Source organism: Entelurus aequoreus, linkage group LG07, assembly GCF_033978785.1.
Source record: "Entelurus aequoreus isolate RoL-2023_Sb linkage group LG07, RoL_Eaeq_v1.1, whole genome shotgun sequence".
NCBI classification, from domain to species: Eukaryota; Metazoa; Chordata; class Actinopteri; order Syngnathiformes; family Syngnathidae; genus Entelurus; species Entelurus aequoreus.
In genome coordinates, this window is record NC_084737.1 from 3634354 (window position 1) to 3651901 (window position 17548).

Here is a 17548-nt window from a genome sequence, read left to right on the forward strand (position 1 = left end):
TTATACGTCAAAATAAGGAAAAGCTGCGGATGTTGTATTTGACGGCGAAGCAACTTGAGGCAGATATGTTAAAATTATATCGAAATAGCAGACTTTTATTCAAATAACAGACATTTATATAAGAAAATAAGGAAAAGCTGCTGCTGGTGTGTTTGATGGAGAAGCAACTTGAAGCAGATATGTTAAAATAACATCCAAACGGCAGACATTTATACAAGAAAATAAGGAAAAGCTGCTGATGCTGTGTTTGATGGAAAAGCAACTTGATGCAGATGTGTTAAAATAATATCTAAATGGCAGACTTTTATACAAGAAAATAAGGAGAAGCTGCTGCTGATGATGTGTTTGGCGGAGACGCATGTTAAAATATCGAAATAGCAGACATTTACACAAGAAAATTAGAAAAAGCTGCTGATGCTGTGTTTGATGGAAAAGCAACTTGATGCAGATATGTTAAAATAATACCTAAATGGCAGACTTTTATACAAGAAAATAAGGAGAAGCTGCTGCTGATGATGTGTTTGACGGAGAAGCATGTTAAAATATCGAAATAGCAGACATTTACACAAGAAAATTAGAAAAAGCTGCTGATGCTGTGTTTGATGAAGAAGCAACTTGAAGCAGATGTGTTAAAATAACATCCAAACGGCACACATTTATACGTCAAAATAAGGTAAAGCTGCGGATGTTGTATTTGACGGCGAAGCAACTTGAAGCAGATATGTTAAAATAACATCCAAACGGCAGACATTTATACAAGAAAATAAGGAAAAGCTGCTGATGCTGTGTTTGATGGAAAAGCAACTTGATGCAGATGTGTTAAAATAATATCTAAATGGCAGACTTTTATACAAGAAAATAAGGAGAAGCTGCTGCTGATGATGTGTTTGACGGAGAAGCATGTTAAAATATCGAAATAGCAGACATTTACACAAGAAAATGAGAAAAAGCTGCTGATGGTGTGTTTGATGAAGAAGCAACTTGAAGCAGATGTGTTAAAATAACATCCAAACGGCACACATTTATACGTCAAAATAAGGAAAAGCTGCGGATGTTGTATTTGACGGCGAAGCAACTTGAAGCAGATATGTTAAAATAATATCCATACGGCAGAGATTTATACAAGAAAATAAGGAAAAGCTGCTGATACTGTGTTTGACGGAAAAGCAACTTGATGCAGATATGTTAAGATAATATCTAAATGGCAGACTTTTATACAAGAAAATAAGGAGAAGCTGCTGCCGATGATGTGTTTGACGGAGAAGCATGTTAAAATATCGAAATAGCAGACATTTACACAAGAAAACTAGAAAAAGCTGCTGATGGTGTGTTTGATGAAGAAGCAACTTGAAGCAGATGTGTTAAAATAACATCCAAACCGCACACATTTATACGTCAAATTAAGGAAAAGCTGCGGATGTTGTATTTGACGGCGAAGCAACTTGAAGCAGATATGTTAAAATTATATCCAAACGGCAGACATTTATACAAGAAAATAAGGAAAAGCTGCTGATGCTGTGTTTGACGGAAAAGCAACTTGAAGCAGATATGTTAAAATTATATCCAAACGGCAGACCTTTATACTCTAAAATAAGAAGAAGCTGCTGATGGTGTGTTTGATGCAGATGTGTTAGAAGTGGACTCATTGTTGTTATTATTACATGACATGCATGTTATATTTCTGATCTGAAAGTGACTTTTTCTTTTTGAAAGGCAAGTGTCTGATTGGACTCGATGATTTGAGATACAAGTGTTGTGAGTTAAGAGCCCTGAGTTGCATGATTGTGTTCATGTTGTGTACAGCACATGTGAGAGGGAGAGAGAGACATTTGGGGGAGGGGGTAATATGCGTGAAGAGGCCCACCTTATCTCAGGCCCACAGTTGTCTGGGAAGAGGCCTGAGCTGGTAGGCAGGCAGGCCTGGGGATATGGATCAAAGAGACAGAAGGAGGGAAGCAAAGCAGCTCTGATCCCCCAACACTATTCTCACTCGCTCGCTCGCCCTCACATCAAATAGCAGCCATTCCAATGCAGCCCACCAAATCTCTCACAACAAACCGGAGAGGAAATGCTTTCCTTTTTTTGACTTGTGTGACGTGTTGACGTTTTGGGGTCACTGTGGGAAAAGTCCTTGCACCTGTCGTTAGATCACCCGGATCACGGGTGTCCAAAGTGCGGCCCGCGGCTCATCTTTTACTCTAAATACTAGTACAAGGAAAACAACAACCATGCAGGTGAAGTTGCAATGTTGACTCCACAAACACAAAGCTGCCATGAAGGCTGTTTTCTTTCTTTAAAACTGTCATTGCTCCAAAAATAATAATGAATCAAAATCAATGTTGTTATGAATAATTGACATCTTCAATGCTTCAATGACTTCACATCAAATATTACACTTTGAAGTATGATTTGGGGAAAATATTGCATATTTTGTGTTTTTGTCATAAAGAACAACATTTATATGACAAAAAGGGCAAAAGACAAACAAAAAAACATAATTGACACATAAATCTGAAGTTGATCTACACCAGGGGTCAGCAACCTTTTTGAAAGCAAGAGCTACTTCTTGGGTAGTGATTAATGCGAAGGGCTACCAGTTTGATACACACTTCAATAAATTGCCAGAAATAGCCAATTTGCTCAATTTACCTTTAACTCTATGTTATTATTAATAATTAATGATATTTACACTTAATTGAACGGTTTAAAAGAGGAGAAAACACGGAAAAAATGACAATTAGATTTTGAAACATAGTTTATCTTCAATTTCGACTCTCTAAAATTCAAAATTCAACCGAAAAAAAGAAGAGAAAAACTAGCTAATTCGAATCTTTTTGAAAAAATTAAAGAAATAATTTATGGAACATCATTAGTAATTTTTCCTGATTAAGATTAATTTTTCAATTTTGATGACATGTTTTAAATAGGTTAAAATACAATCTGCACTTTGTTAGAATATATAACAAATTGGACCAAGCTATATTTCTAACAGAGACAAATCATTATTTCTTCTAGATTTTCCAGAACAAAAATTTTAAAAGAAATTCAAAAGACTTTGAAATAAGATTTAAATTTGATTCTACAGATTTTCTAGATTTGCCAAAATAGTTTTTTTGAATTTTAATCATAATAAGTTTGAAGAAATATTTCACAAATATTCTTCGTCGAAAAAACAGAAGCTAAAATGAAGAATTAAATTCAAATGTATTTATTATTCTTTACAATAAAAAAAATAAATTTACTTGAACATTGATTTAAATTGTCAGGAAAGAAGAGGAAGGAATATAACAGGTAAAAAGGTATAAAGTGTTTAACAGTGTTTAAAAATCCTAAAATCATTTTTAAGGTTGGATTTTTTCTCTAAAATTGTCTTTCTGAAAGTTATAAGAAGCAAAGTAAAAAAATAATGAATTTATTTAAACAAGTGAAGACCAAGTCTCTAAAATATTTTCTTGGATTTTCAAATTCTATTTGAGTTTTGTCTCTCTTAGAATTAAAAATGTCGGGCAAAGCGAGACCAGCTTGCTAGTAAATAAATACAATTTAAAAAATAGAGGCAGCTCACTGGTAAGTGCTGCTATTTGAGCTATTTTTAGAACAGGCCAGCGGGCTACTCATCTGGTCCTTACGGGCTACCTGGTGCCCGCGGGCACCATGTTGGTGACCCCTGGTCTAGAGACTTAAGTGTTGAAAGTAAAAAAATAATGTATGACTTTTATGAATGGGCTGTTTTGGACCCTGGGAATTTTGTGGGATTTTTCTTTAAAACTGTCATTGCTCCAAAAATAATAATGAATCAAAATCAATGTCGTTATGAATGATTGACACATTCAATGCTTCAATGACTTCACATCAAATATTACACTTTGAAATATTTTGGAGGGGAAATAAGACATATTTTGTGTTTTTGCCATTTAAAAAAGTATATGCTTTTGTTAACAAAAAGGGCATACAAAAATAACATAAAATATTGTAAAAACATATAATCAACGGATACATTTATCCAGATAGTTTGAGCTCTGAAAGTAAACAAAAACGTGTATGACTTATTTGAACACTTTTATGAGTGGGGCCCTAGGGATTTTTTAAAACTGTGATTGCTGAAAAAATAATTATGAATCAAAATCCATGTTGTTATGAATTATTGACCTTTTCAATGCTTCAATGACTTCACATCAAATATTACACTTTGAAATATTTCGGGGGTATAATATTGCATATTTTGTGTGTTTGCCATATAAAAAAACTACGTTTTCAATGACAAAAAAGGGCATAAAACAAACAAACATATTATTGACAGATAAATCTGAAGTTTATATTTTGTGTTTTTGCCCAAAAACACAAACAATGTTTTCAATGACAAAAATGGAATTAAACAAACAAAAACATAATAAATAAATAAAAACTCTTAATAGACGGATATATCTGAAGTCAATCTAGAGATCTAAAGTTTAAAAAAATAACGTAAGACTTTTTTTTTTTTAACACTTTTATGCGTGGGGCCCTTATGGGTCCCTGAGGATTTTAGTGGCATTTTTTTTAAACTCTCACTGAAATTATTATTAATAATAATAATAATAATAATAATATAATCAATCACATTATTGACCTACTAAAGGCTCCAATTACTTCACATCAAATATTGATACTACTTTTGTGTTTAAAACAGAGTTCTTGTTTTTTGACAAGATGTTATAAATATTTAAACATATGTTTGTTTTTTTGTTACAGCTAGATCGCTTTATTGCCATCAAACATGATTTTTGAAGGAAAAAAACACAAGACTTATTTTTTAACATTTTTATGACTACTTGAGGGAAGCCCTAAAGTTAAAACATCTCTATATTAAGTGAAACATATCAAAATGGCCCCACGGGCTTTGATTTCTCAGTGTGGGGCCCTCAGTGGGGACTTACAAGACATAAATCACATTTTTTCTTGGTGAAAAACAAAAAAAGGCTTCATGTGTTAACGTTTTGCAGGATATGATGATTATTCTGCAGGACATGATGATTATTCTGCAGGATATGATGATTATTCTGCAGGATATGATGATTATTCTGCAGGATATGATGATTATTCTGCAGGATATGATGATTATTCTGAAGCCTGCTGCTTATTGCACGCCTGATTTTCCTGTGAAGCTGGCTGTTGGCAACACGCTCCATGAAAGCAGAGATCCATTTTCCTCTTTTTCCATGAGAGCAGAGCTCCATTTTCCTCTTTTTCTCTCCCAGATGGAGCGTGACGCACATTACTAACACGTGCAGCAGGTGTACGTCTCTGCTGTCTCTGCTGCACGTGTTAGAAAAGGATGCAAGAAAGACCAATAAAAAAATGTCCACTGCAGAGGACGCTCATTCCACCAAAAAATAGATGTCCACTGCAGAGGACGTTAGTGTTCAGGAGGATACAAGAAAGACCAAAAAACAAATGTCCACTGCAGAGGACGCTCATTCTACCAAAAACAAATGTCCGTTGCAGAGGACGTTAGTATTCAGGAGTATAAAAGGATGACCAAAACCAGATGTCCTCTGCAGAGGACACAAGGTCTCAAGAGGATAAACTAGACCACAAACAAATGTCCACTGCAGAGGACACAAGGTCTCAAGAGGATAAACTATACCACACACAAATGTCCACTGCAGAGGACACAAGGTCTCAAGAGGATAAACTAGACCACAAACAAATGTACACTGCAGAGGACACAAGGTCTCAAGATGATAAAATAGACCACAAAGAATTGTCCACTGCAGAGGACACAAGGTCTCAAGAGGATAAACTAGACCACAAACAAATGTCCACTGCAGAGGACACAAGGTCTCAAAATGATAAAGTAGACCACAAACAAATGTCCACTGCAGAGGACACAAGGTCTCAAAATGATAAACTAGACCACAAACAAATGTCCACTGCAGAGGACACTAGGTCTGAAGAGGATAACGTAGACCACAAACAAATGTCCCCTGCAGAGGACACAAGGTCTCAAGAGGATAAACTAGACCACAAACAAATGTCCACTGCAGAGGACACAAGGTCTCAAGAGGACAAACTAGACCATAAACAATTGTCCACTGCAGAGGACACAAGGTCCCAAGAGGATAAAGTAGACCACAAACAAATGTCCACTGCAGAGGACACAAGGTCTCAAGAGGATAAACTAGACCACAAACAAATGTCCACTGCAGAGGACACAAGGTCTCAAGAGGATAAACTAGACCACAAACAAATGTCCACTGCAGAGGACACAAGGTCTCAAGAGGATAAAATAGACCACAAACAATTGTCCACTGCAGAGGACACAAGGTCTCAAGAGGATAAACTAGACCACAAACAAATGTCCACTGCAGAGGACACAAGGTCTCAAGAGGATAAACTAGACCACAAACAAATGTCCACTGCAGAGGACACAAGGTCTCAAGAGGATAAAATAGACCACAAACAATTGTCCACTGCAGAGGACACAAGGTCTCAAGAGGATAAACTAGACCACAAACAAATGTCCACTGCAGAGGACACAAGGTCTCAAGAGGATAAACTAGACCACAAACAAATGTCCACTGCAGAGGACACAAGGTCTCAAGAGGATAAACTAGACCACAAACAAATGTCCACTGCAGAGGACACAAGGTCTCAAGAGGATAAACTAGACCACAAACAAATGTCCACTGCAGAGGACACAAGGTCTCAATAGGATAAACTAGACCACAAACAAATGTCCACTGCAGAGGACACAAGGTCTCAATAGGATAAACTAGACCACAAACAAATGTCCACTGCAGAGGACACAAGGTCTCAAGAGGATAAACTAGACCACAAACAAATGTCCACTGCAGAGGACACAAGGTCTCAAGAGGATAAACTAGACCACAAACAAATGTCCACTGCAGAGGACACAAGGTCTCAAGAGGATAAAGTAAACTATAAACAAATGTCCACTGCAGAGGACACAAGGTGTCAAGAGGATAAACTAGACCACAAACAAATGTCCACTGCAGAGGACACAAGGTCTCAAGAGGATAAAGTAAACTATAAACAAATGTCCACTGCAGAGGACACAAGGTGTCAAGAAGATAAACTAGACCACAAACAAATGTCCACTGCAGAGGACGTACAATACTAAGACAAAAACCTGACAGATATTTATTGACCTAAATAAAACGTCAGTACAAAAGTAATTTCCTGCATGAAATATGTGACAGTATCACGCTGTAAGGTTATTTGGTGAAACGATCAGATGATTATTGATCAGTCCCAGGCGGACTTGGACTTGTGTTGAGGTTGTTGTCAGACGTAGTGAAAGACGCAGCAGCAACATAATGCTATGCTAATCCCGGGTGTAGAGCAAGGCTGTGTTCTTCAGGATGGAGATGTTCCTAAATGTTTCTTGATAAACATGCGGGCGTCTTTTTGTCCTATTAAGCTCCTCCAGCACCATTAAACACGTGCTGCAGAGACACCTCTCTTATCCCCAACAACAGCAAATCCCTTTTTGTCAGAAATCCTCACGTCGCCTGTCTTGTCAACGGACCGACGCCAGGCAAGCCGATTTGGGGAAAAGAGAAAAAAAAAAAATGAGATAAAAACTGCAAATTAAATTAATGAAGAGTGCGTTGGAGTGATTGTTTACATTTGTGGAGGTGCTTTTAGTATATTTGTAATGATTTATGTGTACTTCTTTTGGGACTTCATTTTAGCAGTGATGGGTAAATGACACCTCAGTGAGTGTTTGGCACACTCACTAACTGTGTTTACACTAACGGTGCACAAAATCAGAATGGCGATTTTTATTCATCCCGATTCTAAATCATTTTAATCATTTTCAAAAATCGATTCGATGGATGGATTGATTTAATGACATTTAAAAAAAAGTAATAAGTATCAATTTAAAAAAAAAAAAAAAAAGGTTTTCAGGCCATTTCTACGGAGCCCCTAAAGGGACATGGGAATGGGCGTTCTGCTCCGCCGCTCCCAGTCTGTGGAACGCTCTCCCTGACCACCTGAGGGCACCACAGACTGTGGATGCTTTTAAAAAAGGCTTAAAAACCCTTCTTTTTAAAAAAGCCTTTTTTTACATATTTGTGTGCTAGTTCTAGCTTTTAGGCTGTTCTAGTTTTTATTTGTTTTACTATTTATTGTACTTGTTGGGGGCAGCTTTTTGTGGTTTTAGCGTTGTTTTTGTTTTTTTGTGTTTTTTAAATGCACTGTAGCACTTTGAGGTTGTTTACTCGATGTAAAGTGCTTTTACAAATACAATCTATTATTATTATTATTATTATTATTACATATCTTTTCCACAGGACCGGACACGCTTGCAACAATTGGTGAGTTTTGGTGCATGTTAAGCAGGGCCGGCCCGTGGCATAGGCCGTATAGGCAAATGCTAAGGGCGCCGTCCATCAGGGGGCGCCACGCCAGTGCCACAAATGTTGGAGAAGAAAAAAAAAGAAAATAAAAAAAGTTGGTACTATTATTTCTAAATACAAAAAAATAATCCCACGTTAATTAAAATGCAAAGTAAAGCCTATTCAATAGAAATAATATTTGTTACAACATTACGCCCCCCCCCCTCTCTTCCCGTATCATGACTCTTTTTGGATGTCACCTCATCAAAAAAACAACACAAGATGTCAAAACGGCCAAAAATGTCAGGTGCCCAGGGAAGAAAAAAGAGAAAAGAAGAGGAGGAGAAACGAGAAAAAGACAGAGGTAGCAGGTAGGTAACGTTAGCCTACATGAAATTATTTGTCTGTTACAGAATGTGATAGTAAACTGGCTTTTTAGCATTAAGCTAATGTTACATGATTCGGCAATTGCTAATCAATAAATAGCTAGTTCTGTTTTAACGTCGGGTTAATATTGTGGAGGGGGCTAAATTGTTATGGAAAATAATAATGTAACGTTAGGTAATTACAGTACTCCCACCTTACATTCCACAGGGACATTTGTATTAGATCTTTTAAGCAGGTGTTTTTTGTTTACATTGTTATTGCCTTCTGGTTAGCTAATGTTTGCCCTGCAGGTAATAGTCACTTTTCCACCCCTTTATATATTAGGTATAGTTGTAAGCCTAGTTGTTAAAGTGCACATCATTAATGTTAATTAAGCAATATCACATGAGAGGGAATGCTGTTTTTTAATTTGAGCACTGCTGTGATTCGGTTAAAGATAACCATAACATAACATTCTCATATAATATTTTATACTGTTACTTTGCATTCTGCTATTCAGCATTTCACTGTAATGATGACAATAAATTGATTGTTAGATATTCATTTTTTATTTTTTTGTATTCATTTATTTATTCATATTTTTTTTTTATCTTGTTAACTATTCTGATTGTTAATTTGCTTTCTTTAAGTAAAAAAAAAAAGGTCAAAGACAAAGCTATTCGGTTTCTTGTGAGTATATACACTTCACTGCCGATGTGGGGGGGGCGCCACCTAAAATCTTGCCTAGGGCGCCAGATTGGTTAGGGCCGGGCCTGATGTTAAGTGCCTGTAAAATGCAATCCACTAATGATAAACAAAGAAACTCCGATAGGGACTTCGCAGCTTTTGCTGCTGGGGCCCTACAAGATATCTGGCTCCGCCGCTTTAGTCCTCATTTTTGTGCTGAAAAAACATCTCTAGGACTTTAGCTCCAGACTTCTTCTGTTTGTTAGGCATTGTCATTACTGCCACATGTGGTGGAAAAGTGTATTACAACTAGGGATGTCCGATAATGGCTTTTTGCCGATATCCGATATGCCGATATTGTCCAACTCTTTAATTACCGATACCGATATCAACCGATACCGATATCAACCGATATATACAGTGGTGGAATTAACACATTATTATGGCTAATTTGGACAACCAGGTATGGTGAAGATAAGGTACTTTTTAAAAAAATGAATCAAATAAAATAAGATAAATAAATTAAAAACATTTTCTTGAATAAAAAAGAAAGTACAACAATATAAAAACAGTTACATAGAAACTAGTAATTAATGAAAATTTGTAAAATGAAGTGTTAAAGGTTAGTACTATTAGTGGAGCAGCAGCACGCACAATCATGTGTGCTTACGGACTGTATCCCTTGCAGACTGTATTGATATATATTGATATATAATGTAGGAAGCAGAATATTAATAACAGAAAGAAATGGGAGGAGGGAGGTTTTTTGGGTTGGTGCACTAATTGTAAGTGTATCTTGTGTTTTTTATGTGGATTTAATTAAAAAAAACAAAAAACGATACTGATAATAAAAAACCGATACCGATAATTTCCGATATTACATTTTAACGCATTTATCGGCCGATAATATCGGCAGACCGATATTATCGGACATCTCTAATTACAACTGAGGCCCAGAGATATTTTTGTTGGCGGCTCTCTAGGAGGCGCTCACGGCCCAACACCGGAAAAGACAAATATCCTATTTTTATTCTACTCTTTTTACAATCTATTTGAATAAAACATGTGCTATTTGTAACATACTCTATGTCCTATTGTATTTATATGATTATGTAATGAAGCGCTTTTCCAGACACTCAAAGCGCTTCACAGAGAAGTGGGAAGCCATCATTCATTCACACCTAATGGTGGTGGTAAGCTACATTTGTAGCCACAGCTGCCCTGGGGTAGACTGACGGAAGCGTGGCTGCCAGTTGGCACCTACGGCCCCTCCGACCACCACCTATCACTCATCATTCATTCACCAGTGTGAGCGGCACCGGGGGCAAGGGTGAAGTGTCCTGCCCAAGGACACAACGGCAGTGATTTGGATGGCAAGAGGCGGGGAGCGAACCTGCAACTCTCAGGTTTCTCCACCCACCACGCCATGCTATACATGTATCGTTCCTGTGGTACTCATTGGGCTAAATCTGGCTGGTAAATGACATTAAAAACCATGAAATGACTGACATGGATGCATGAAGTGGAAGGACTGTTACCTGCGGGGGAAGCCCGGCGCTGACGGAGTTCACGTGGCCGCCGGGTGCCGCGGAGGCCATGAAAGTGTCCGAGTAGCCAGAGAAGCCGTGTCGGTTAGAAGCGAGGCCGTAGGTGGAACTGCTGTCACTGCTGGACACACCACTTTGGTGCACCGTGGACGGAGGAAGCGGTTGGGGTCGGTGAACTGTACCTCCGCCATCTGAGGAGAAACAACAGCAATGTTCACTACGTGGCCTAAAATTCATATTGCGATACATCTCAATGGCAAATCGGATAACATCTCGGAGAAGCTTTCCAGTCTGCAAGGCGAAATCACAATCAATTCAACAGCCGGAATGGACAATTAGTGAATGTGTTTGCTCCTTATCTACAATTGGGCTCCCTCTGCAATGTTCCTTGTCACGGCCGTGCTGTAAACACCCCAGCGAGACCAGTGCAGCGAAAGATGCTCTGAAAAATCCACCTTCCCCTTTTTCAAAGACAACTGGGATGTGGACTTGTTCTGAGGCACCGAGTAAAGCGACATACAGGCTTATGGATAAAACACGCACCCATGGTACTACTACACAGTAACGCACACATACCCCTACTCCCCGCCTTCAACCCCTTGCAATATGATTTTTGTGATCCCCTTTATTTAGAAAAGTATCGAAACACATTTTGGTACCGGTACTAAAATATTGGTATGGGGACAACCCTACTTTTTACCAAATGGTGTTGTCCACTGGGAATGACATCAGAAGTAAAAAATAAGTATTGTGGCATTTTTCCCCCCACAATAATATGAATCAAAATGATGTTTACAATCTTAAATGTCTGCAATCCAAAGGAGCAGCCAACCCTTGCACAGGTTTCTCTTCCAATTGATGCTGAGAACATATGACGGTGTGCGCTACCTTGGGACAAAAGGTTGCTTGGGTAGCTGGAGTCTGCCAGTTGGTACGTAGGAATGGCGGCCATCCCTGTGGCGGGAAACCCGCTAGGCAACAGGTGGTTGAAAGCTGTTAGCTGATTGGCTCCCGCTTGTTTCCGCCACCTGGCCCTGCGATTGCTGAACCACACCTGTAAAACGCCAAAAACCAGATTGTATTAGTTTCATACACATTGTTTCCAATCAGCTGGTGGGTGGACTGTGATGTCAGAGAAGAGCAGGAAGTGGGCGGTGCCGTGTTACCTGGACACGCGCCTCGGTGAGTTTGGTCATCTGAGCCAGCTCCTCCCTGGTGTAGATGTCCGGGTAGTGGGTGCGTTCAAAAGCCTTCTCCAGTTCTTCCAGCTGCTCGGCCGTGAAGGTGGTGCGGCTCCTGCGCTGCTTCCTCTTCAGGGGGAGATCCGGCTCCGACTCCACGTCCGACACTTCATCCATTCGACTTCCTGTTCACAGACGCAACCGTGTCAGTTTGGGGTTTTGTCCGACTCAAAAAGGCGCCCGCGGAACAGTGATCTGCCTTGATGAATCACACTGCGCCTGCTGAATGGTTATTTGTGTCTCCCCCCCCCCCCCCCCCCCAGTATTGTGGGCGGCAGAGCCGGCCCAAGGCATAAGCGTACTAAGCGCTTGCTTAGGGCCCCGCGGCCACCAGGGGGCCCCCAAAAGCAATTAACAAGAAATTCTTATTTTTTATTTTTTGCATGTACGAGTCTGAGTCAGACTCGTACATGACAGTGATTAGTATTAATAACAAAGTCGGCCATCAGATTTCTTACAGTGATGTCATAAATGACTTTGCCTCCAGAAAAGCCAGGAAGCACAGGTTCTAAGGAGTGGGTGGAGTGGTGTGGGTGGTGAAGAACACAGGTTTTAAGGAGTGGGTGGAGTGGTGTGGGTGGTGAAGAACACAGGTTTTAAGGAGTGGGTGGAGTGGTGTGGGTGGTGAAGAACACAGGTTTTAAGGAGTGGTGTGGGTGGTGAAGAACACAGGTTTTAAGGAGTGGGTGGAGTGGTGTGGGTGGTGAAGAACACAGGTTTTAAGGAGTGGGTGGAGTGGTGTGGGTGGTGAAGAACACAGGTTTTAAGGAGTGGGTGGAGTGGTGTGGGTGGTGAAGAACAGAGGAACAAAACTGTGATGCGATGGTCAAATGTGTGAATTAAGGACCTTAATTTAAGGTACTTTATTTTGATTTTTTTCCCCAAAAATTTTTTGCACATCGTTATGTACATTTACATAGTTTTAATATGTAGTAACTTTATATTTGTTTATAAACCGTTATGTTACCTTGTTTCTGGTAACTCTGTTCATTAATATTATTGAAGTATTTGCTTGATATTTAATTTAATTATGTTGTTTTTTGTACAATTGAATTTGTTCCTTTTTATATATATTTAAGTGATTTTATTGTTGCACTTTATTGTTTTTCTTGCACTACGAATTATTTTTGCACATTGCTGTTTCAGGTTTTTGTTACCAAAAATAATAAAGTGAATCAGAATCAGCTTTATGTTTAACACACATGGAATTTAACTTCAGTAGACTGCACTCTCTTTGTACAAAGTAAACATTAAATATGAACAATTAACTACAAATATAAACTAGTAATTAAAGACTAATATGTACAAGACTGATGAGACAAGATGACACTTTTACTGTAAATACAAAGCTTTATCACTTGGACTGTTCAACCCCAGGCCACGCTTGTAGCTGAATGTTTTCTACATTTTAAGATTAGGAACCATATGTGGCACTCTGGACATGATTCCTTCATTAATTGGTATTATTTATGTTCTTAACTGGGCCACCCCCATATCTTTATAAATGACATGTCATTTGTAAAGACATGCCAGGCTGACAATAGGATCATGTAAACAACACTGCCAGAGCCGCAATGAGTTTATAGTAGGTGTGTGAATGATCAACAATCAATATTATTGGCAGAAATAGAGGCCCCCAAAATCAAATTTTGCTTAGGGCCCCATGGAGGCTTGGGCCGGCACTGGTGGGCATTGTGATGCTCAGCATATATTCCGCATGCTCCTGAAGACAGACACTCCTTATTCTGAAAGCCACTACTAGCGACCACGCAGTCTGATAGTTTATATATCAATGATGACATCTTAACATTGCAACACATGCCAATACGGCCGGGTTAACGTATAAAGTGACATTTTAAATTTCCCGCGAAATATCCGGCTGAAAACGTCTCGGTATGATGACGTATGCGCGTGACGTCACTAGTTAAACGGAAGTATTGGGACACATTGTATCCAATACAAACAGCGTCTGTTTTCATCGCAAAATTCCACAGTATTCTGGACATCTGTGTTAGTGAATCTTTTGCAATTTGTTTAATGAACAATGGAGACAGCAAAGAAGAAAGCTGTAGGTGGGATCGGTGTATTAGCGGCTGGCTGCAGCAACACAACCAGGAGGACTTTGAGTTGGATAGCAGACGCGCTATCCGACGCTAGCCGCCGACCGCACTGATGATCGGGTGAAGTCCTTTGTCGCGCCGTCGATCGCTGGAACGCAGGTGAGCAAGGGTGTTGATGAGCAGATGAGGGCTGGCGTACGTGGAGAGCTAATGTTTTTAGCATAGCTCTGTCGAGGTCCCGTAGCTAAGTTAGCTTCAATGGCGTCGTTAGCAACAGCATTGCTAGGCTTCGCCAGGCTGGACAGCATTAACCGTGTAGTTACATGTCCAGGGTTTGGTTCGGTGTCTCCTGGTAGTAGTATTGTTGATCTGCTGTCTATCCTTCCAGTCAGGGGCATGTTTCTTCTGTTTCTATCCGCAGCTAAGCACCATGCTATCACGTTAGCTCCGAAGCTAAAGAGCTTCACCGATGTATTGTCATGGAGATAAAAGTCACTGTGAATGTCCATTTCGCGTTCTCGACTCTCATTCTCAAGAGGATATAGTATCTGAGGTGGTTTAAAATACAAATCCGTGATCCACAATAGAAAAAGGAGAGAGTGTGGAATCCAATGAGCCAGCTTGTACCTAAGTTACGGTCAGAGCGAAAAAAGATACGTCCTGCACTGCACTCTAGTCCTTCACTCTCACGTTCCTCATCCACGAATCTTTCATTCTCGCTCAAATTAATGTGGTAATCGTCGCTTTCTCAGTCCGAATCGCTCTCGCTGCTGGGTTGTTGTTTTTTTTACCCATAAAGAAATACAATCATGTGTGCTTACGGACTGTATCCCTGCAGACTGTATTGATCTATATTGGTGTATAATGTATATATTGTGTTTTTTATGTTGATTTAATTTTTTTTTTTTTTTTTTTTTATTTAATTTTTTTTTTAAATTAAATTTCTTGCGCGGCCCGGTACCAATCGGTACCGGTCCGCGGCCCGGTAGTTGGGGACCACTGCCTTAGAGGGAACGTTGCTTCTAACTGGTATCGGCCGTGGAAAAAACACAGCGCTGGATCTGCAGTCTCTTTCTTAAGACTGTGAGTGCATGAAAGCACAGAAGCGTGAGGATGAATATGAGCGTGACTGGGCTAAATTTGTAGGCTTGAAAATCACACGTTTGTGCTTTTCAGATATGTCTGCAGTGTCCAGGCAGCATCTTCGTCAAGCACCAGCATCGTTGTCACGGATCAGCATGGGATCCTTGGCATGAAGTTTGACAGCCCAGTGGAGGAGGAGGAGGAGGCTCGGTCTTTTCAAATGATAATAGGAAGCATAGATTATAGTGAGGACCACGCTCAGCCTCCACCTAAGGTAGGTCTTATCAGGCACGTTTGGCAACCACAATAATGACCGGTGCACACGAGGTGTAAACAACTGCAGTGAGAATATGATTAGTAAAGCGCCGCGCGCCCGTGCCTTCTTTCTCTCCAAATCCCCGCCATTGTGCGCCGCCACAAAAACTTGCAAAGCAAATGGAATTCATTCCCAGCTAAGCCGTGTCTTCATTGTTGTGGTAAAATGGCACATTCTGGTGAACTAATAATAATTCAATTGCTTCACTTTTTTGCCGTTGGAGTGAACGTGGCCAAATCAATTTGCAGTTATGTAATGAGATTGAGCGCTCGACAGTTCGTCCCTCTGAGGAAACAGATTGTCTTCTCTTTCATCTTCCCTCACAGAGGAAGGCTGCCAGACGCACAAAAAGTCCAGATATTGCCAAACTAGTAAAGGTTATGGTGGAAGTTTGCTTCCAACAGATACGTTTTTTGTTTTTGTGGCCCATATTGCACACTGTAGCAGTGGTGTCCAAACTATGGCCTAACCCTGAAGTGCAGCTCGCCAGCCTCTTCAATTTGACCCGCCAGACGTCATGAGTTCAACCGCGGAGTGTTTTCAAAATAATCTTAAAGGCCTACTGACAGCCACTACTAGCAACCACGCAGTCTGATAGTTTATATATCAATGATGACATCTTAACATTGCAACACATGCCAATACGGCCGGGTTAACTTATAAAGTGACATTTTACATTTCCCGCGAAATATCGTGCTGAAAACGGTCGGTATGATGACATTTGCGCGTGACGTCACGGATTGTAGCGGACATATTGGGACAGCATTGTGGCCAGCTATTAAAGGCCTACTGAAATGAATTTTTTTTATTTAAACGGGGATAGCAGATCTATTCTATGTGTCATACTTGATCATTTCGCGATATTGCCATATTTTTGCTGAAAGGATTTAGTATAGAACAACGACGATAAAGATTGCAACTTTTGGTATCTGATAAAAAAAAGGCTTGCACCTACCGGAAGTAGCGTGACGTAGTCAGTTGAACATATACGCAAAGTTCCCTATTGTTTACAATGATGGCCGCATGAAGTGAGAGAGATTCGGACCGAGAAAGCGACAATTTCCCCATTAATTTGAGCGAGGATGAAAGATTTGTGGATGAGTAAAGTGCAAGTGAAGGACTAGTGGGGAGTTGAAGCTATTCAGATAGGGAAGATGCTGTGAGAGCCGGGGGTGACCTGATATTCAGCTGGGAATGACTACAACAGTAAATAAACACAAGACATATATATACTCTATTAGCCACAACACAACCAGGCTTATATTTAATATGCCACAAATTAATCCTGCATAAAAACACCTGCGTGTTTGTTATGCTAGCTCCTAGCTCCTCTGCTAGCTCCTAGCTCCATAGAACACGCCAATACAATTCAAACACCTGATCAACACACACAATCACTCAGCCCAAAAGACCGTTTACCTAACCCAAGGTTCATAAAGCTTATATATTTTTAAAAAGTTACGTACGTGACGCGCACATACGGTCAAGTTATCGAATGTTTAGCAGCCAAGGCTGCATACTCACGGTACCTGATATTCAGCTGGGAATGACTACAACAGTAAATAAACACAAGACATATATATACTCTATTAGCCACAACACAACCAGGCTTATATTTAATATGCCACAAATTAATCCTGCATAATAACACCTGCGTGTTTGTTATGCTAGCTCCTAGCTCCTCTGCTAGCTCCTAGCTCCATAGAACACGCCAATACAATTCAAACACCCGATCAACACACACAATCACTCAGCCCAAAAGACCGTTCACCTAACCCAAGGTTCATAAAGCTTATATATTTTTAAAAAGTTACGTACGTGACGCGCACTTACGGTACGGTACGTGTTATGCTAGCTCCTAGCTCCTCTGCTAGCTCCTAGCTCCATAGAACACGCCAATACA

The 17548-nt window shown here is 39.8% G+C and overlaps 1 protein-coding gene and 1 long non-coding RNA gene across 4 annotated transcripts in view; one reads left to right on the top strand and one right to left on the bottom strand.

Annotated features, from left to right (window-relative positions):
• Nucleotides 1-15597, top strand: part of LOC133653294 (uncharacterized) — a 19499-nt gene extending 3902 nt beyond the window's left edge. Inside the window, exon 3 of one of the 2 annotated variants that reach the window (XR_009826692.1) lies at nt 15423-15597. This is a non-coding gene — a long non-coding RNA (uncharacterized LOC133653294). Of the gene's footprint in view, nt 1-5237; nt 5551-15422 lie in introns of those variants that run through there. The other variant, XR_009826693.1, reaches the window with a different exon arrangement.
• LOC133653293 (paired box protein Pax-7-like) overlaps nt 1-17548 on the bottom strand; it is a 111054-nt gene that overhangs the window by 21958 nt on the left and 71548 nt on the right. For both annotated transcript variants that reach the window (XM_062052428.1, XM_062052427.1), the window contains exons 5-7: nt 12112-12311; nt 11834-11999; nt 10937-11136 (exon numbers count right to left, since the gene is read on the bottom strand). In XM_062052428.1, coding sequence (XP_061908412.1) covers nt 10937-11136; nt 11834-11999; nt 12112-12311 — 566 coding nt within the window. The remainder of the gene's footprint in view (nt 1-10936; nt 11137-11833; nt 12000-12111; nt 12312-17548) is intronic.